This window comes from Sus scrofa, chromosome 7 (genome assembly GCF_000003025.6).
Source record: "Sus scrofa isolate TJ Tabasco breed Duroc chromosome 7, Sscrofa11.1, whole genome shotgun sequence".
Lineage (NCBI taxonomy): Eukaryota > Metazoa > Chordata > Mammalia > Artiodactyla > Suidae > Sus > Sus scrofa.
Window position 1 is genome coordinate 24,992,783 of NC_010449.5, and position 20,804 is coordinate 25,013,586.

General features: G+C 43.9%; 2 protein-coding genes and 1 pseudogene across 3 annotated transcripts; 2 read left to right on the forward strand and 1 right to left on the reverse strand.

The window, feature by feature from the left end:
- Positions 157 to 6,484, forward strand: LOC100513097 (HLA class II histocompatibility antigen, DRB1-15 beta chain-like). 2 transcript variants are annotated; one of them, XM_021098502.1, is made up of 2 exons: positions 157 to 1,231; positions 6,018 to 6,484. In XM_021098502.1, the coding sequence occupies exons 1-2, from the start codon at positions 1,132 to 1,134 to the stop codon at positions 6,389 to 6,391; spliced, it is 474 nt and encodes a 157-aa protein (XP_020954161.1). In that variant the 5' UTR covers positions 157 to 1,131; the 3' UTR covers positions 6,392 to 6,484. The 2 variants fall into 2 exon arrangements, with proteins under 2 accessions (XP_020954161.1, XP_020954162.1); XM_021098503.1 differs by having other exon boundaries at positions 6,021 to 6,484.
- On the reverse strand, positions 1,132 to 9,083 carry SLA-DRB5 (MHC class II, DR beta-like 5 pseudogene; annotated as a pseudogene).
- On the forward strand, positions 7,475 to 7,757 carry LOC106504372 (DLA class II histocompatibility antigen, DR-1 beta chain-like; the record flags this gene model as incomplete). The annotated part of the gene is given in 1 exon segment (NM_001315758.1): positions 7,475 to 7,757. A coding segment is annotated over 1 exon segment (283 nt), but the record flags the coding sequence as incomplete, so codon positions are not given.

Consider the following 20,804-nt stretch of genomic DNA (forward strand, 5'->3'; position numbering starts at 1 on the left):
ACTAGTATCCATGAGGATGCGGATTCGATCCCTGGCTTCGCTCAGTGGGTCGGGGATCTGGTGTTGTCATGAGCTGTGGTGTAGTTTGCAAATGGCAGCTCAGATCCTGCGTTACTGTGGCTGGCTGTGGTGTAGGCCCAGTGGCTACAGCTCCAATTTGACCCCTAGCCTGGGAACCTCCATATGCCATGGGTGCAGCCCTAAAAAGCAAGAAAAAGAAAGAAAGAACTGGGTGGAGTGTGAATTAAAACAGAACTAAGAGAATCCACTCTGAATCTAAGAAACTGCATTTATATTAATACAAGGTACAATAATCTAAAAGTAGAAATATATGTTTAAATTCTGTGATTGCATCCAAGGATATAATTCATAGTTTTCTCATAGGGTTCTATTTATTGAACACTGTAAAATATATTCATGAGCAACATTTTCTTGTATCTTTCCTTAGGATAAAGCAGGAGGGGAACATAATGAGGGGACGTCTTTTGCCAATAAAATGAGGAAATCCAAGTGGGAACCGGGAGTAAGAGACAGATCATCTTTTCTCGAAAAATAGTTATTCCAAAGCAGAGTTGCCATCCCAAAGGCTTAATTGGCGTTCCTTGTCAATCTTCCAGCCCCTGTATAATGTGGTTTGGACATTGGCTCTGTCACACAGTTAGGGTCTCTAGGGGTACCCTTCATCCCAGATAGGTCACCTCCTATAAGGCCCTTTCTCTGTGTTTTTCTGGAAGTGCCACTAAACTCTGTGACAGCACCAGATGACAATCCTGAAAACTTGAGTGACCCTCACTGGCCAGCACAGAGCTGGCCCACAATAGGGCCCCCATTGAAATGTTACAAATACAACTGGATTAAACCTTTTAAGCACTACATCAAAAAAATCCTCCAAGTGAAGGAAAGCTGAGTTTCGAAAGAGGAACTTCACACCGAATCTCTGACCAGCAGCCGATGATATTATTCATATACGATACTGATTGGTTCTCCAAAACTAAGAGCACCCAATCCAGGAACCAAGAAATGATGAGTTCCTTGGTTGGCAATATTTGAGATGTGCATGGGGGAGGGCCCTAGTCCTCCCTGAGTGAGATTTTCTGCTTCCCTGCACCCTGTCCTCTGCTCTTCTCCTGCATGGTGCGTCATTGGTCCCCTGGAAGCTCCTGGACAGTATTTCTGACAGTGATACTGATGGTGCTGAGCCCTCCCCTGGCTTGGGCTGGGGACACCCGACGTAAGTGCATACCTTGTGTGGTGAGCTGCCGTGGGGTGGGGGGCGGAAGGAACTCTGCTTTGTCTCCAGGCATCCAGGCCAGGTCCCTTAAAAACGAGCCATTTTCTTCAGTGAGCACTTAGCTTTATCATATGGATCCTCAATTCCTCCTACAAACAAAACCTGCCTCTCTGTGAGACCTGTGTAAGATGCCTCTCCCTTGCTCTCTCCTTTCTCGATCTCTCTCTGTATATATATATATCCTCTGTGTGTGTGTGTGTGTGTGTATATCCTCTCTCTACATATAAATACACACCATGCATATGTATGTGTGTAGATGTATGTATACATATATATCTATATACACACACACATATATATATCCTCTATATATATGCACATACACATGTATATATGTGTGTATATGTACATATACATATAAATATATATACACATGCATAAGCTATTTATTCTTAACTCTCCTTGAATAAAACCTCGCTAGCCTTGCATCCCATTCCCTCAGGGTTTTGAGGTGATTTAGAAATGATCTAAAAATCATTCCCATCGATGGTTCCCTTTATTATACTGAGCTATGCCAGAAAATGGGAAAGTATCTTTGAAAATTACAGGGACTCCAAAGGAATTAGAAAGAGCTCCTGGGGAGTTCCTGTTGTGGCTCAGTGGTAACGAACCCAACGAGTATCCATGAGGACACCAGTTCGATCCTTGGTCTCCCTCAGTGCCTTAAGCATCCAGCGTGGCCGTGAGCTATGGTGTAGGCCGCAGATGCAGCTCGGATTGCACATTGCTGTGGCCGTGGCGTAGCCCAGCAGCTGCTGCTCCAATTCTACCCCTAGCCTGGGAACTTCCATATGCCATGTGTGGCCTTAAAAAGACAAAAAAAAAAAAAAAAAAGGTCCTTTTCTTTCTCTCTAAACCCCACTGTTTAAAAGGCCTGGGTCCCTATACTGGATGTTCTGTGACCAAAGTTGGGGTTAATTCTCTCTCTTGTCTCTCCTGGATAAAGCATCCCGGAGCTAAAGCAGGGATCTTTAGTGCTTGGAATGATGCTGTAGATAAAGAGCGTCTAAGGGCTGTTCTTAAAGAACTCATAAGATGGAGTTCCCGTTGTGGCCCAGCAGGTTAAGAATCCGACATCATGTCACTAAGGATGTGGGTTCAATCCCTGACCTCACTCAGTGCATTAAGGATCCCATGCTGCTGCAAGCTGCAGATCCACCACTGCCATTGCCATGGCTTTGGCGTAGGCTGGCAGCTGCAGCTCTGATTCAGCCCTAGCTGAGGAACTTCCCTATGCCACAGGTGTGGCCAGAAAAAGAAAAAATAAAAATAAAAAATAATTTTTTTTGTCTTTTGTCTTTTTAGGGCTGCACCCGCAGCATATGGAGGTTCCTGGGCTAGGGGTCCAATTGGAGCCACAGCTGCCAGCCTACACCACCGCCACAGCAATGCCAGATCCAAACCGCATCTGTGACCTACACCACAGCTCACAGCAATGCCAGATCCTTAACCCACTGAGTGAGGCCTGCAACTTCATGGTTCCTAGTCAGATTCATTTCCACTGCACCACAACAGGAATTCTTTTTTTTTTTTTTTTTTTCTTTTCAAAAAAGAACTCATAAGAACTGAAAACCTAACACAGGTTAGTGTTCATTATGATTCTATTTTATATACTATTAGTTTCTCTTATAACTCCCTTTTCTCTGGCCTGAACCCACAAGAAGAGATTTATAGAATATATTAAATGGAATACTATTTTTGTAAGCCAAAAATAGTCAAATATAAGCAATTCCACATGGTCAAACCACACACCCTGAGCAGGGTACAGAGATTGTGAAGGAGGTTTCCATCCCATAGGGCTGAAAGTCAGTAAGCAAGCAAGGGAGCTCCTGGCCTCTTGGAGTCTGGGGCCTAAATTTCATAGGCTGATTCATCATGCCCTCTGTTTTCTATAATTAGCCATCTGTGTTACCTCTCCTTCTGGTTTTTCCCTGTTCTTTCCCAACTATGGCATCACCAGTCCTGAAAAACCCCCAAAGTTTGAATAGACCCTCAGCACTATAACAGATCCATTGGATGAAATGAAACATAACGAAATGGTCCCTGACTCTTAAAATCACCTTTTCCTTGCCTGTGGATACTTCTTTCAAATAGTAAGAGGGGAAAGAGGAAGTTCATCTGAAGTTCTCACGGGAAGCAGAAGGGACATAATGTGTCATGATTATTTTAGAAAGTGGTGGAGCTGGAGCTCCTTCTTGCTTTCCAGGATCCCTGGCATAATCAACTCCCCAAACCATGAGTTTATTTGTTTAGACTACTTATGCTTTCCCGAGCACCTATTATACACTGGGTTCTGGTCTAGGCTTAGAGAGTTCTATTTGAATACATAGAAAACTCCCTATTACCATGGAACCTATCTAATGATGGGGGCGGGGTGAGAGGGGAGACAACAACCCAATAAACATTTAACAAGAAAAAACATTTCGAAGAGCAATAAGTCCTCTGGGGGGGGAATATGTAATATATATATATATATATATATATATATATATATATCAGGGTTATGGGACCGAGAGAATTGTATTCATTCAATTGTATTCATCTAACTTCACTGCAAGTGTCTGGGGAGCTCTCCCTGAGAAGGTGACATTCAACTGAGACCTAAATGATGAGAAGCCAGACATGTGAGGGATCTAAGGGACAAGTGCCCCAGGGAGAAGGGACAGGGGACAGGCTAACGTGTGGGAAGATGTTTGCTGTATTTAAAGAATGGAAAGAAGGCTAGAGAAGCTGAAGCAGAGCAAGCAAATTGGGGAGTGGAATAAGATGAGGTTGGAGAGGAAACACATTAGACTCTGATGGCCATGGTGAGAACTTTGACTTTTATTTACAATAACATGTGATGCTACTGAGGGGCTACAAAGAGAGTCCATTCATGTTTAAAAAATAATAATAATAATAATTGTAGCTACTACATGGAGATTGGACTGCAGTGGTTCCAAGTGGAGTCAGGGAGACCATTTAGAGTGAATTCTCCAGGGAAGATGCTCCTGTGGCTTCATTTAGTGTAAGAATAACCACAATAGTAAAGATGAAGTGAACAAATTTGGGGCAGATCCTTGTGAGACTAGTTAATAAATTACATGGTGGGAGTTGGAGGATAGGAAATCAAGCTTAAGCCTCAGAATTTTGTCTTGCATAATAATTAGGTAGAATGTAGTACTGTTTATTGAGGCAGTGAAGACTGTGAAAGGAAATAATTTGAAGCAAATGGTTAGGAAGAAAGGCTTCATTTAAGTTAAGTTTTAAATGATTTGTTTGCATTTGGATGGAGCTATCAAGAGGCCCCCTGAATGTGTAAGACAGGGTGAGGCCAGAGCTGGAAGTATATATGCCCTGAACATTCACGGGCACGCTGATAAACTCCAGAAAAGCAAAGGGAGTGGATGTAAAAAACAAGAAGAGGGCAAGAGCTAAGCCCAGAGAACCAAGAGCCAATTATAACTAAGGGGGACAAAACAAGAGCCCCAGTGATGTTGACAAAGCCCAAGAGAAATGTGATGCGTGAAAGTCAAAGAAAGTAGATTCTTCGAGGAAGGAAGGAGTGGCTACTCTGTTGAGTGTGACTAAGAAGTGCGTGAAGTGAGAACATGACAGAGAAGTGAGCACAGGGCTTGGTGGACTTCACCTTACAGGCAGTGGAACGTATAGAACAAGATCTGAATTGGACCTTTTGAAGAGAGAATGGGAGCTGCAGAAGATAGGGTGGATTATGATGGCTTTCTTGAATCATTGACCTCAAGGAAAGACTATGTCCTGGGATTGGGAAGTCAACTAAACCTAAAATATAAGAATTAAAGAGCCTGAAGACAAGCTGGGAGGACTTGAGAACCAGAGATGTTTAGTTATCAGCAAGGAACCAGAGATGTTTAGTTATCAGCAAGAGTGCAGTGGTGCTTAGCTATGCTAAAAACTATTAATTCATACAGCCAATATTTACTGGTGATCTGGAACACAGTGATTATTACCCTAGGTGATGAGGACAGAGTGACAGATCAAACTGTTCTCTATGAGCTGGAGAATCAAAACATTTTGGAGCTGCAAAGTACCAGGTCTACAAAATTCCGTATGTAATTACCATGTCTCTTCTAATACACGCAGAGCAATTAAAAACATATATATGGAACCTAAAATTCAAAAAATTTAATAATTTACCCAGCGTCACATAGTTAATGCTAAAACACAGATGGTATAGTCTAAATCTAAGTAGTATGGAGAAACCCTCTCCTCTAAATCATACTTCTTATGAGTGAGTTCATGTCCACTCTATTACACCTAAACCAATGATTAGCGTGGATTTGGCACCAGGTCAGCCCTAACTTAATATTTACAGAATGAAGGAGGTGGGTTGGTTTGAGGAAGGGGTAAAGGTCTATGGGAAGCAAAGATGAAGCATTTGGGTGTCTTTCCAGTGGAGGCTCTTAGGAGCAGGTGGTGATGGAGCATATCCTGGATGTCGGGTGCACTTGGACATGTTCAGCCAAGTGTGGAAACCACGTGGACCCCAAAAGGTTCAGAGGCAGAGAGGTCTCTTTCACCCAGCATATCTTCCCTCCACTACTGGCAAATGAAAGATGAACCCATGGAGTGCTGGTCGTCGGGGTGCTGATGGAGCCTATGGGGGGATCCTAAGGGCCTCCAGGGGCAGGACACCCTTGCATTGGTGGGTGTTGCCTCCACTCTCTTCCCAAGAGCCTGGGTGACAAGATCATTCTTGTCCCTCCAGCAGTTTTCATGATACAGGGTAAGTCCGAGTGTCATTTCTCCAACGGAAGGCAGCAGGTGCGGTTCCTGGACAGATACATCTACAACCGGGACGAGTTGGTGCGCTTCGACAGCGACGTGGGGGAGTACAGGGCGGTGACCCCAATGGGGCAGCCGGCTGCCAAGTACTGGAACAGCCAGAAGGACATCCTAAAGCGGGTGCGAGCCGCAGTGGACACGTTCTGCAGAAGCAACTATGAATTTTTTGAGAGCTGCACGGTGCAGCGACGAGGTGAGCAAGGTGGATGGGCAACCAGGGGAGGGTATGCGTGTGCGTGTGTGTGTGTGAGTCAGACAGAGAGACTGAGACAGACTGAGCCAGAGGTGAGAGCGTAGGATTGTGGACGAGCACAAGTTACAAGGTTACAAGTGAGAGCCTGTGATCAAGGAACACTGTATGATTTTGCGAGCGTGTAACTGTGGGAAGGGAGAGGGGGCGGAGGGCGGTGCCTGGGGTCTGAGAGGCGCAGGAGGGAGGAGAGGGGTGGGGGCTGGCGTCCAGGAGGGGGGCTCCGGGCATCCTTGGCGTCCCTGTGGGAGGTGAGGTAGGGGAAGGGGAGAGGGAGGAAACACTGACGGGGGTGGGGGGAGACTAGAGATGGGGGAGGAGGTTTCCAGGCTTCTGTGGTTGCGGGAAGGTCTTAGGCAGGAGAGGTGAGGAATGTGAGAGGATCCAGAGTCTGTGAAGAGAGGAGTCACCACCTGCTCTTGGCCACGCCCCCTCATTCTGACCATCCTGAAATAAGTGGCCTATGTCTGTGCAGGAGCACTTCATTGTGGAAATTTGTGGGGAAAACTAATTTCTAGAAAGCAGTGGAGAGGCACCTCTGACCCTTCTGAGGCTACTTTTTTGCTTTCTGAATGTGCATATTTTTACATGTTTGAACTGATTGTGAAGCCAGCTTTTGGATATAATTTCATTACTTGACTTTGCCATACCGATGTTACCACTTTAATAATGTCAGTAGTACTTGAGTTGTTATGTTATCCCTTTGTATAGTTGTAAATAATTCACCTCACATTTCCCATTGTAAGATTTTATGTTTAATATTGCCACTTAGTTGGAAATTTATATCTTATGCTTTTTAACTTATATTTCTTTTATTTCTAAAGTTCTATTTTGTCACATAATTATTTGCCAATTGTATTGACTGCTCTAAGCAGTATCTTTTTTTTTTTTTTTTTTTGGTTACCTCAATTTGATAATAAATAACTGTTTCAAGTTATGGGGGGAAAAAACCCACAATTTTCCTCAACATCTCCCAAACCTGATGGCCCCCTGCTTTAAGGATTAAATTCAACACTCATGACATCGACTCCGTTTAAGCCACATGGGTAGCTTGGCCTGCCCAAGGCTGCAGTCTGTCAGGAGACGTGCTCTGTCCTCCTCACTACTCCTGTCTGTTGTTTGTCTCCTAGCTGAGCCCACAGTGACGGTGTACCCTGCAAAGACCCAGCCCCTGCAGCACCACAACCTCCTGGTCTGCTCTGTGACTGGGTTCTACCCAGGCCACGTGGAGGTCAGGTGGTTCCGGAATGGCCAGGAAGAGGCGGCGGGGGTGGTCTCCACAGGCCTGATCCCTAATGGAGACTGGACCTTCCAGACCATGGTGATGCTTGAAACGGTTCCTCAGAGTGGAGAGGTCTACAGCTGCCGAGTGGAGCACCCCAGCCTGACGAGCCCCGTCACAGTGGAATGGAGTGAGAGGCTTTCTGACTCTCTAGTCCCTCAGGCACCAAGGAGGGGACGTGCTTGCCCCTGAGTGTCAGGTGTCTCCTCTCCTCTCAGCTTGTGTCCACTTGCTGCCTGTTCTCCTGTCCTTCAGCTGAGGTGACGGGGGAGCCCTGTGACGCCCTGTGCTAGAAATGCTCTGATGGGTTACAGACACCCTGTGATAGTTCCTCCAAACACCGATGCCCCCTGGGGAGGTAATTCTACCTGACAGGCAGCATGGAGGATGTCCCTGTTTTCAGCCATGTCTCAAGTCATGGTCGCCCTGTGGCCCCTGGCAGCGGTCCCCTGTGTCTGACTGGGCTCGTGCTTCTGACACTGTTGCTCTGGGTTGGTCCCTGTGATCTGAGAAGAGGCACATCCTCTACCATGTGGGGACCTGTCTGACATGAGGAGAATCCAACCCAGCTCTGTGTCTGATTGGCTCTGTCACCCTAGACAAATTTTTTAAGCTCATTCAGTCCAAGGCTCCTCACCCATCAGATACTGAGGTCACGTGGACCTGTGTCGGGGCGGTGATATTTAAATGAGTTCGATGCCTGAACCTTCTAGTACTCAGTGTTCATTTTAATCTCTTTTTCCACAAATGGCTAATTATTCTAGTTCCTCCAAGGCAGCATCCTTCCCCCTAATCTCAAAGCCCTCAATCGCAGAGTCTCAATTAATGAAGTTGGCTTGGGGGTAAAAATCACTAAAACCAGCTCCTTTTCTCAGGGGCGCAGCATGACTCTTCACAAGGCAAGATGCTGTGTGGAATCGGGGCCTCAGTTCTGGGCCTGCTCTTCCTGGGGATGGGACTGTTCATCTCCATCAGGTATTAGAAAGGTAAGGAGGAGTTCCCGTCGTGGCGCAGTGGTTAACAAATCCAACTAGGAACCATGAGGTTGCGGGTTCGGTCCCTGCCCTTGCTCAGTGGATTAACCATCCGGCGTTGCCGTGAGCCGTGGTGTAGGTTGCAGATGCGGCTCGGATCCCACGTTGCCGTGGCTCTGGTGTAGGCCAGTGGCTACAGCTCTGATTCAACCCCTAGCCTGGGAACCTCCATATGCCGCGGGAGCGGCCCAAGAAATAACAACAAAAAGACAAAAAAAAAAAAAAAAGAAAGAAAGGTAAGGAGCGTGTCAGCAGCTGAGACTCCCCACAGACTTTCTTTTTTTTTTTTTTTTTTTTGTCTTTTTGCCATTTCTCGGGCTGCTCCCGAGGTTCCCAGGCTAAGGGTCGAATCGGAGCTGTAGTCACCAGCCTACACCACAGCTCACAGCAACACCAGATCCCTAAGCCACTGAGCAAGGCCAGTGTATAAAATTTGAAGAGTTTGAGCATAAGCATACCCTTGTATTACCATCACTGGAATCAAGGCAATAAATATATTCATCACCTCCAAAATCTCCCTGTGTTCCCCCACCTTATTGTGGTAAGAATACTTTACATGAGATCTAATTTTTTTGGCCATGCCCATGGCATGTGGAACTTCCCAGACCCATGCCAGAGCAGTGACAACACCAGATCCTTAACCTGCTGAACCGCTAGGGAACTCCAACAATTTTTAATTACACAAAACATAACTTATTTTTTTCCCAGAGTGTGATACTGTGATTTATAAAATGAACTCCATATTTGGTCTTTGTTTCCATTCCTGGCACAGAGCACCTAAAACCCTTGGAAGTTTATAACTAATGAGAACAACAAAAGTATCTCTTTGTTATATTAATGAGGTGACATCTGGACCACATTTAAGGATGAGGGCTTGTTGCCAGAAGAAGCAGCCATGTGATCAGAGGGTTGGGACTTTCAGACCCACTCCCTGACCTCTGGGAAAGAGTGAGTGCTTAGAGGTTGAAACAATGGCCAATTATTTAATCAATCATGACTATGCAAGGAAGCCTCTGTAAAAACCCAAAAGGACAGGGTTTGGAGAGCTTCCAGCTGGTGAACATTTGGAGGTGCTGGGAGAATGGTGCACCTGAAGCAGACACGGAGGCTCCATGCCCCTTCCCTCATATTTTCCATGGGTCTTTGTTGGGTTGTGGTGACAGTTGCACAGATCTATAAATTTACTGTGATGTCCACAGCACAGCAAAGTGAAACACTCCCTTTTTCTGTCCCCTTTAATCTACAACCAGTAAGACATCCACAGCACGACAAAGGTGCCTCTGCCCAACACAGGAGAACGCCAGAGAATTCCACCCATCTGTACCCCTCAAGTAACACAAGACAGGAGGCAAAACCATGGCAGTGGCAGAGCAGGGACTGCCATCCCAGCCCTCAGGCTCCCACAGCTGAGCCTGCAGCCCTAGAAAATCCAGTAGCAGCAAGGAATCAGATGCATGTAACACTGGCCTCCTGGCCACCGTGGCACCCACAGCGACAGGTAACTTGGCAGCAGTGGCAATGGGGCCTGAGACCCTATTCTTACAGCTATTGAGGCACCCATGACTTCAGCCCCCTGCTGTCCTCCCCCTGGAGTGGCAGAGCCTGCTAACCCGATAAAGTAGAAGTGTCTGCAAAACCCAGTGGCCCAGAACTCTTCCCCTAACCCGAAGAGCAGCAGAACCTGTAGCTCAGAGGACCCCGGACATAGCAGAAGAGCTCTCCATCTCAGAGTCCCAGGTGGCAACAGCAGTGACATGGGCAGCAGCAAGACATCGATGACTCCAGAGGCCCAAGAAGCGATAATGAAAGCACACGAAACACCTCTGACACAACTTGAACGTTAACAAGCGGCAGCTCAGGCAAGAGAAACCAAAACCTTGTGCTATGGTGCCACCTACTGGAAAACAAAAGAAAAGCTTCTGATTTCTAAACAAATCACTAGTATCAAATAGTTTGCTACTTCAAAGGTACTGGCCAAAGAAAATTCATCAAGCACCCTGAAGAACCACAGTTAACACTACACCACAAAAGTAAATGACAATTCTCCAGAAACCAGTTGTAAAGTCAGAGTGTATTGAGATCTAACTCATACAGAATTCAAAACAGCTGTCTTAAAGAAACTCAGAGAGCTACAGGTAAACTCACAAAGGCGGTTCCAACGAGATCAGGAATAAAATTAATGAACAGAAGAAACATTTTACCAAAGATATTGAAAGTCTAAAAGGAACCAAACAGAAATTCTGGAGCTGAAGAACTCATAAACGAAATGAATTATGTATGAGAAAGCATTGGAAATAGAGGAGACATATGGAAGAGAGAATTTGTGAGCTCAAGTAGAAATGTAGGAGTTCCCGTAATAGCTCAGCGGTTAATGAACCCAACTAGCATCCATGAAAATGCAGGTTCAATCCCTGGCCTCGCTTAGTGGGTTAAGGATCCGGCATTGCCCATGAACTGTGGTGTAGGTCACAGACTCGGCTTGGATCCCACGTTGCTGTGGCTGTGTTGCAGGCCGGCAGCTACAGCTCCGATTGGACCCCCAGCCTGGGAACCTCCATATGCCACAGATGTGGCCCTAAAAAAAGACAAAATAAGGAAAAAAGAAAATAGTATCTATCTTAAAGAAACAATTCTACTTTAACCTAAAGAGACCTCTGATTGAAGGTTGGCTGCACCAGGGTTTGAAATAATAAAATCATTTCTAAATTGTAAAAGAAAAACTGATCAATTGCCCTTGGTTATAAGAATTCTGCACATTAAAAAACCATAAAATATGTTACATATCGGTGTCTGTCACTTTGGGTAGTTGGATAACCCAAGATTTCCATCCCAAGTATAAACATTCTAAATAAATTCTCATATATGTGCCCAAGATGACACATAAAAAAATGTAACTGGAGAGAAAAGACGCAGTCTTAATTTTCAGAGAGAGAACAAATGAAATGTAGTAAGACTTGCAAAGGAATAATATAGCAAGGTTTAAGTAAATGACTAGCAACACGGATAGTAAAAGAATCATAAACTACAAAAGACCCCAAATACCCAAAGCACCCCTGAGAAAGAAGAACAAAGCCAGAGGCACCACACTCCTGACTTCAAACTATAGTAAAAAGACATAGAAATAAAAACATTATAGCACTGGCATAAAAATAAACACATAGACCATTGGAACAGAATGGAGAGCCCAAAATTAAACCCCTGTATATATCGTCAATATTTGACAAGGGAGCCAAAAGTATCCCATGGGGAAAGGATAGTATCTTTGACAAATGGTTCTGTGCAAGCTGGAGAAACACATGGGAAAAAAAAAAAAGTAGAGAGGGAATAATGAAGATAAGAGAGGAAATAAATAAAATTGAAAATAGAGGGAGTTCCCACTGTGGTTCAGTTCATTAAGAACCTGACATAGTGTCCGTGAGGATGCGAGTTCAACCCCTGGCCTTGCTCAGTGAATTAAGGAACTGGTGTTGCTGCAAGCTATGGCACAGGTTGCAGATGTGGCTCAGACCTGGCATTGCTGTGGCTGCAGCGTAGGCCAGCAGCTGCAGCTCTAATTCAACCTCTAGCCCCGAAACTTCCATGTCACAGGCTTGCCCTTAAAAAAAAAAAAAAAAAAAAAAAAGATATAGAGAAAATCAATAAAACTAAAGGTTTCTTTTTCTTTGATAAACCATTTGCAAAACCAATAAGGAAGAAAAAAGAAAAACCTAAAGTACAAATTATTAACCTCTAAAATGAAAAAGATGCCATTCCTACAAATTCTACAAACATTAAAAATTTAAGATGCTAACATGTAATGAAGAATTTGTACAGGTGGATTTGACTCTTTAGAAGAAGTTCTCTCAAAAACATTTCATGATCTATTTCTGTAAAACAAATCACCCCCAAACTTAGTGGCTGAAATTGCAGCCATTTAACGATTTTTCACAGTTCTGGGAGTTGATTGAGCTCAGTGTGTGTTTTCACGAGGGTCCCTCATGTGGCCGCAGTCAGACAGTAGCTGGGCCTGGGGTCCTCCGGAGGCTCAGCTGGGACCTGAGACTCGTCTCCCTCTGTGTGACATTCCAGTGCCTCCAACGTGGCCTCTGTGGTCCCATCAGCAATGAAGACAACGTCTTACCTGATGGCTCAGGACTCCCAAGAGACGAAAGTAAAAGCTGCAACACTTCTTTGAACTTGGCCGCAGAAGGGGCCGTAGCATCATTTCCATCACATTCTAAAGGTCTAAGTGAGCACAGGACCAGCCTGATTTAAGGGGAGGGGGAAATACCACCTACCTCCCCATGAGCTGAATGGCGAATAATATGCACCCTTGTTTGATCGACCCCACGATTTACCACAACTGACTCAGAAAACTAGACACTCTGTATGGCCTTACATCTGATTAAATAAAATGTGTAAGGATAATAAAGTTACCCCTCAAAGGAAATTCAAGCCCCCGTTTGCTTCATTGTTAAATTCTGCCAAATATTTTCAATCCATCTGGATGATTTCATTACTGATTAGAGTATCACAGTGAATTTTCTCAAAGGGACATTCAAACAACCTCGTAGTGTTTATTTTAAAAAGGCCATCTTTCTCATTGCTCTGCAGTGCCACCATAGACCAGGGCACTTCATGTGGGAGGGGTTCTGATTCTAGAATTTCTGTTTTATCCTGTTGCCCTGTTTATCTACACTCGAGCTAATATCACACTGTGTTGTAATATACCACAATATGTTAACTAATACAGCCAATACCATACCATGTAAACTAATAAGGCTTTTGTTATCATGTACTTGTGTTCCTCCAGTTTTGTTCTTATTTTTGAAAATTTTCTAGGTGATTCTAAGACTATAGAATTTACATATGAATGTTAAATTTAGTTTGACAATCTTCTCCTACAACAACAACAAAAAAAAGCAGAAGAAACAAAAAATGACGGAGCAAGCAAATAAAAATCTTTACCTTGATTCTTAATGAAAATTTAATTGAATATAGATTAATTTGGAGATAACTCACACTTAACATTCTTACTCTTACTATCACTAATCTTTAGTCTCACCAATTACATAGGCTCATTGATTTCTTCCAATGGTGTTTTGTAGTTTTCAGTATAGAACTCTTGGTTGTATCTTGTTAGATTTGTCCCTAAATATTTGATATTTTGGGGTACTATGATGAATGGTATCGTTTTCTCAATTTTGATTTTTCTTCATATCTGGTAGAGCAGAATAGAACTGATTTTATGTATGTTGGTCTGTTATCCAGCAATACTGTTAAACTTACTTATTAAATATATTAGTTGTCTATTATTTTTATTTTCAAAGTACATGATCAAATTAAGAGTAGATAATGACAATTTTACCTCTGTTGCCAGCCTTATGCCTTCTTTTTATTTTTCATTCCATTCTTCATTGTCTACTATCTCCAATATTCCAGATCTCAAGAAGAAAATTTTAAATAGTTCCCCATTGAGTCTGATGTGTCCAGCACGGTAGTTATCTTTTCTTAGATTAAGAAAATTCCTGGGAACCCTCCTGCACTGCTGGTGGGAATGTAAACTGGTACAGCCACTATGGAGAACAGTTTGGAGATACCTTAGAAATCTATACATAGAACTTCCATATGACCCTGCAATCCCACTCTTGGGCATCTATCCGGACAAAGCTCTACTTAAAAGAGACACATGCACCCGCATGTTCATTGCAGCACTATTCACAATAGCCAGGACATGGAAACAATCCAAATGTCCATCGACAGATGATTGGATTCGGAAGATGTGGTATATGTACACAATGGAATACTACTCAGCCATAAAAAAGGATGACATCATGCCATTTGCAGCAACATGGATGGAACTAGAGAATCTCATACTGAGTGAAATGAGCCAGAAAGACAAAGACAAGTACCATATGATATCACTTATAACTGGAATCTAATATCCAGCACAAATGAACATCTCCTCAGAAAAGAAAATCATGGACTTAGAGATGAGACTTGTGGTTGCCTGATGGGAGGGGGAGGGAGAGGGAGGGATCGGGAGCTTGGGCTTATCAGACACAACCTAGAATAGATTTACAAGGAGATCCTGCTGAATAGCATTGAGAACTATGTCTAGATACTCATGTCGCAACAGAAGAAAGAGTGGGGGAAAAAACTGTAACTGCAATGTATACATCTAAGGATAACCTGACCCCCTTGCTGTACAGTGGGAAAATAAAAAAAATAAAATAAAATAAAATTCCCCAGCATGAAAAAAAAAATAAAAATAAAAACTCATCATACAAAAAAAGAAAAAAAAAAAAGAAAATTCCTTTTTTTTTTTTTTTTTTTTGTCTTTTTAAGGCGTACCTGGGGCGTATGGAAGTTCCCAGGCTAGGGAGTCAAATCGGAGCTACAGCTGCCAACCGACACCACAACCACAGCCATAGCCACAGCCACGCCAGATCCGAGCCGCATCTGCGACCTACACCACAGCTCACGACAATGCCAGATCCTTAACCCACTGAGCAAGGCCAGGGATAGAACCCATGTCTTCATGGATACTAGTCAAGTTCATTACCACTGAGCCACAGCAGGAACTCCGAGAAAATTCCTTTTAAATACTAGTTCTTTAATAATAGATTTTAAAAAGAAGAACAAGAAGAACAGAGGTGGAATGCTGTCAAATAATATTTTATGATTCTATCCACACGGTCATATGCCTTTTCTCCTTCATTCAGTTAACACAGTAATGGAAGTCCTAGCCAGCAAAATAAAACAAGAAAAGGAAATAAATGGCATGCTATATTGTGAGATCCGAAATCGAGGGCTGCCACGACATTTTCAAGCCTCAATGGGCCCCAAAGTCCTAACCGTGAGTCCCCTGCTTTCCCCAGATTTGTTCCTCTCCCCACCTACTTCCTCTATCAGCCTGAACAGCTGCACCCCACCTGATTCTCAGCCTAAGGTTGCAGACCCCGACCAGCTAATGAAATTCTTCAAACAAACAAATAACAGCCTCCCATGAAATCCAGGGGAACCCCATTCTCTTGTTACTAACAAGGCTGCCTCCCAAAGCCCCTGCTGCTTCACTCTGCTCCTGAGGGCAGCCCACGTGTGCTCCTACACAGAGTGCAGTGTCCTCCCTCAGGCTGTGAGAACATGTGATAAGCTGCCTTCGATCTCATCTGTCCCTCTGGATTTATGTCATATGTTCACCCTCCTCACACGACGTAGGATCGCAGACCCTCCTTTGTCTACAGGATGAAGGGAAGGTGGACAGAACACACGCAGATCAGGGGAAAAAAAGAAATACAATTACACCAGTTGTACCTGTCTTCACTTGATATGGTGATCTACATTAAAAAATCCCAAGGAATGCCCCTAAAAAAATCCCTCCTAGAGCTAATAAGGGAGTTCATCAAAATTGCAGATTTCAAAATCAATTTAAAAACCAATTTGTATTTCTACACAGAGCAATGAAGAAATAAAGCAAAAATTAAAAATACAGTATCACTCACAATAAAACAAAAAAGAAAGCAACACAAGTATAACGCTAACGGAACATGTGAAGAACTTGCAAACAGAAAGGCTGATGAAATGAAATCAAAGATCTAAATAATCAGAAAGACTTACCATCCTTATCAACTGAAAAACAGAACATGGTAAAGATATCAATTCTTTCCCAAACTGACATTCTGGCTTTATGCAATTTTAATCCTAACCCAGCAAAATCTTTACTAGTTGGAAGTTGCTCTAAAACACTTATGAAAAAATTCTATGAATTAGAATATATAAAACAAACTTGATGAAGAAAAATAACCTTGAGAGATCACCCTAACCAAATATAAAATGTTTGTATAGCTACGGTGATCAAGACTGATGGCTATTGTGGAGGGGTACGTGCTTAGATTGATGGAAAAATATAGAGGGCAGCCCTAAAAAGAAAAAAAAAAAACAAAGAATTAGAATTGGAAAAGCCATGAATGAGTTTGCTGAGTCAGTAGTCAGGAATCTAGGAAACCCCAGCTCCCTGAAATCTGAATTCTTATGCTTATTCAACCTCCAGCCCAAACCCCAGCCCCAAATCTGTACCTAGTTCACAGATTTAAACGTCGTGATGTCCCCATGTCATTGCAGTCCTCACCAGGGGCCTTTCTCTTTTTCTAATATCAGAACCGTCTCTATCATAACATCCTAAATGTGATGGCAGTAATTTCTGGTAACTTCTAGCATTAGGGGTATTTCTCCAAATATATTGCTTTTTGTTAACAGTAATTTATGAGTCTACTACTCCTAAGCCACTCCGGACTCATTTTCAAAGCTATAACTAATTGCGTCTACTCAGTTTCTGAGAGTAACCAAGCCCATAAATTTTCTGTGCCACATGTAAAGTACCATGTCATTTTTTTGTTTCCAAGTTATTTTACATTTTCTAGGCTTGGGCTTTAGAGATGAGGAGGATGAATTTTATTAAAGATGATTGCAACTAGAGAAATAAATTTAGCTGAGGAAGTTCCCTTGTGGCTCAGCAGGTTGAGGAACACATAATCAAATATAATAAGTATGCAGGTGTGTATTTTAAATAACAAAGGGAGTTCCCATCGTGGCTCAGTGGTTAACGAACCCAACTAGTATCCATGAGGACATGGGTTTGATCCCTGGCCTTGCTCAGTGGGTTAAAGATCCAGCATTGCCAGGAGCTGTGGTGTAGGTCACAGACGTGGCCTGGATCCAGCGTTGCTGTGGCTGTGGTATAGGCCAGCAGCTACAGCTCCGATTCGACCCCTAGCCTGGGAACCTCCATATGCCGCAGGAGTGGCCCAAGCAATGGAAAAAAGACCAAAAAAAAATTATCATTCTTTAGTTCCCCCCCACCCCACCTCCTTGAGCAATGGTTTATCCACTACATTTCAGTCTCCTGACCAGACCTTTGTCCTGTGTCGTGGGCATTAACAACAGTTATTGAAACCTGAGGCAAAAAAAGCAAGCCAAGGAAAACAGAAGAGACATGGAATTTTTAAAACATTTCCCAATCATGATTCATTAGGTCAACAAATATTCAGTGAGGTATCAAGCACTCCTTTCAGTGCTTGGCATAGAAAAAGTTCCCATCCATAAGAAACTCATGTTCTTACCATAAGAGATCATTTTTTAAAAACAGATTTCATAAGTAACTAAATTCTATAGTGTACTTAGAATGAGATAAATGCTATGAAAAGAGACTGAAGGATTAGAGATAATCTTAAGGATTTGAATTATTTATTCACTATTTGTTATTTAACCAATATTACTGAAGTTTGACCATGTGTCACGAACCCTACTAGGTCCTAGAGGTGAGGCAGGAAATAGGTGGGCTCCAGGATAGACATTTATAACCAGCCTCTTGTCTACACTTCTTGAGGCAGGAGACAGGTGGGCTCCAGGATAGATGTTTACGACAAGCCACCTGTCTATACTTCAGGATAGCAATGACAACAAGCACAGGCAAATAACTTGTACTTGCTCCTGTGGACAAGTTAAACAATGGTAATAGCAGGAGCAGAGAGGAGCTAAGCCCTGCCTGGGCAAAGGACGAAGAGGTCACATACTTCCCATTCTTGGGGTCAGGAGACCCCAACTACACATGCGCAGAGAGACCCCTCTGGGTCAGAAAGAGAGAGGATGCCAGACCATAATAAGCCTAGATAACCCTCCCATCATGCCTTGCTTTGGAATCCATCTCGGCTAAAAGATGTGCAGGCAAATAGGAAAGGGCCCCAGGTGTGACAGATAAAACACAATAATTGGCCAAAGGAAAACAAAGACCGGGAGGAACTGCCCCTTATAAGTGGTTTAAATTACCTCTCTGGGAATTCCCATTATGGCTCAGTGGAAACAAGTCTGTCTAGTATCCATGAGAATGAGGGTTCAATCCCTGGCCTCCCTCAGTGGGTTAAAGATCCGACTTTGCCATGAGCTTTGGAGAAGGTCCCAGACAGGGCTCAGATCTGGCGTGGCTGTGGCTTAAGCCAGCAGCTACAGCTCTGATTCAGCCCCTAGCCTGGGAACCTCCATATGCCGTGGGTGCGTCACTGAAAAATAAATAAATAAATAAATAACCTCTCTGGCATGCTCCTTATTCAGGGGATGCTCGCCCTGCACTCATCCTTTGGGTGCCCATTACTGTTTTGCTTCTGCCTTAGATAAATAGACTATTCTCAGTCTGCTCTCCCACATGGTGTACTGTGTGTCTAACAGTAACTTTATGCCTATTTTTATAGTCTTTGCCTCCTTGAAACGTTCTCGCTTTCAGCAGGGGGCAAGAATCCGGGCAGTCCTGCTTGGAGCCTCCAGCTGGTCTAGTGGCTAGGATTCCTGGTTTTCATCTAGGCTGCCCAGATTCAATTCCTGAGCAAGGAATTAAGATGTCACACCAAGCTATCCGTCACTGCTGTCTCTCCGCAATCAGGGGTCCAGAGTGAACAAGACAGAGCATCTCGATGCCTCGTGAAGTGAAAATTATCACAGGAAAGACAAATACATGAAAACAATCTTTGAGAGATAATTTTTAACTTACCTCCCAATCACCCCGAGATGGAGAAGACAGAAATGAAGACTGATATCAGACAGAGCCGAACAGGAACCGACGCTATCTGGAACACAGTTTCTTACGCTTTCTGGTTTAATAAATTCTTTCCCTTCCCTCTACATCCTACCTTCCTGTTCTTATCTTTTTGCTCTGAAATGGTTACGCATCAGCTGACCACGTGGGCACTTACAGCACAAATGCCTACCAGACATACGGTGACGTTGGCCAGTTTACGTATGAATCTGATGGAGATGAACTGGTCTATGCGGACCTCATCATCGGAGCCCAGCGCTCCCATGATGCCACCAGATGCCGCAGGGCCACATGAGTTGTGGCCTGGGACACGGGATGGTAAGAATCAGATGCTTCAGATCTGGAAAGAGGTTACCATAGGCACTGAAGGCAATGGTGGGAAACTGGCATCTAGGTTCCATGAATGGGTTTGAGGAGCTGTGAGCAAATTGGAGATGGGTCGACCCTGGGACAGGAGCCCAGGACCTATCAATCTCAAGCTGTTTGCTGTTTCAGGTATTCGGTCTTTACAAAAAAAAAAGAGGAATGGTTCTGACTCCTGTCGCCTGCCTTGGCCGTGGTGTGTGCCTTCCACCTGCTCCTTGTCTATGACATGCCTCCTTCCACACAGTCCTCCCTCCCTCCTGGAGCGGAATTTATGGATAAATTTTCCTCCAAAAATCACCGACCCTTATGAATTCCTCCAACCGAGTCTCTGGTTCAGCACCTACCTTTCACAGAGAGATCTGGACGGTTCCACCAGCCACTTACTTCTTGATCACCCTCATCCAGTATCAGTCTCTTTCTGGAGTAAATCTATTTAGAGTGTGTAATTTCTTTGTCTTTTTAGGGTGAATTCAGCACATACATAAGAATGAGAGACCTTGTGTTGGAATGTTTGCAGAAATCTCAGCTCCACTGTTTCTCGATCACATTAATACTGAACTCAAGAGAGACAGCAGGCAGTGAGTGACGGCTTGGAGCAAGATCTTAATTTTCTGCTCAGAAATTGAACCTGGGCAGCCTGGATGAAAATCAGGAGGCCTGGTTGCCTGACCAGCTAGAGGCTAGAAGCAGAATTGCCCCTGTTGAAAGCAAGAATATTTTGAGCAGGCTAAGTCTGTGGAAACAGGTCTAAAGTTTATTGTTGTCATTGCAGTGCAACCTGTGGGAGAGCTCAGAGTAGTTCATTTAAGTCAGAAGCAAGGAAGTGAGGCACGCCCAAAAGAGGAGTGCGAGTGCAGGTGTTCCCCCGAGTGAGCAGCGCCAGAGAGGTGATTTAACTCATTATATAGGACAATTCTTCTAAGTCTTTGTTTACCTCTAGCCAATTATCTTCTTCTGTTTCTCACACCTGACCAGACATACGACCCTCCCCAATGTGCATGCGCATCTTTTGGCAAAGATGGGTTCCAGAGCAAAGTGTGCCCGGCCCGTTTCAGGACTTAGTATGGCCTGGCACCCCCCCCTCCCTTTCTGACCCCTAGGCGTCTTACTGCGCATGTGTAATTGGGGCGTGTCCCTGACCCCAGGAGTGATTGAAATGGTCTTCTTATCTTTTTGCTCCAGCAGAGTTCAGCTCCTGTAATTAAGTTTTT

Excerpts from the sequence above, each read along its gene's own strand:
- LOC100513097 (XM_021098502.1), top strand. The coding sequence starts at position 1,132 with ATGGTGCGTCATTGGTCCCCTGGAAGCTCCTGGACAGTATTTCTGACA. Across the intron at positions 1,232-6,017 it reads TTGGGCTGGGGACACCCGAC|CAGTTTTCATGATACAGGGT; the intron begins GTAAGTGCATAC and ends TTGTCCCTCCAG.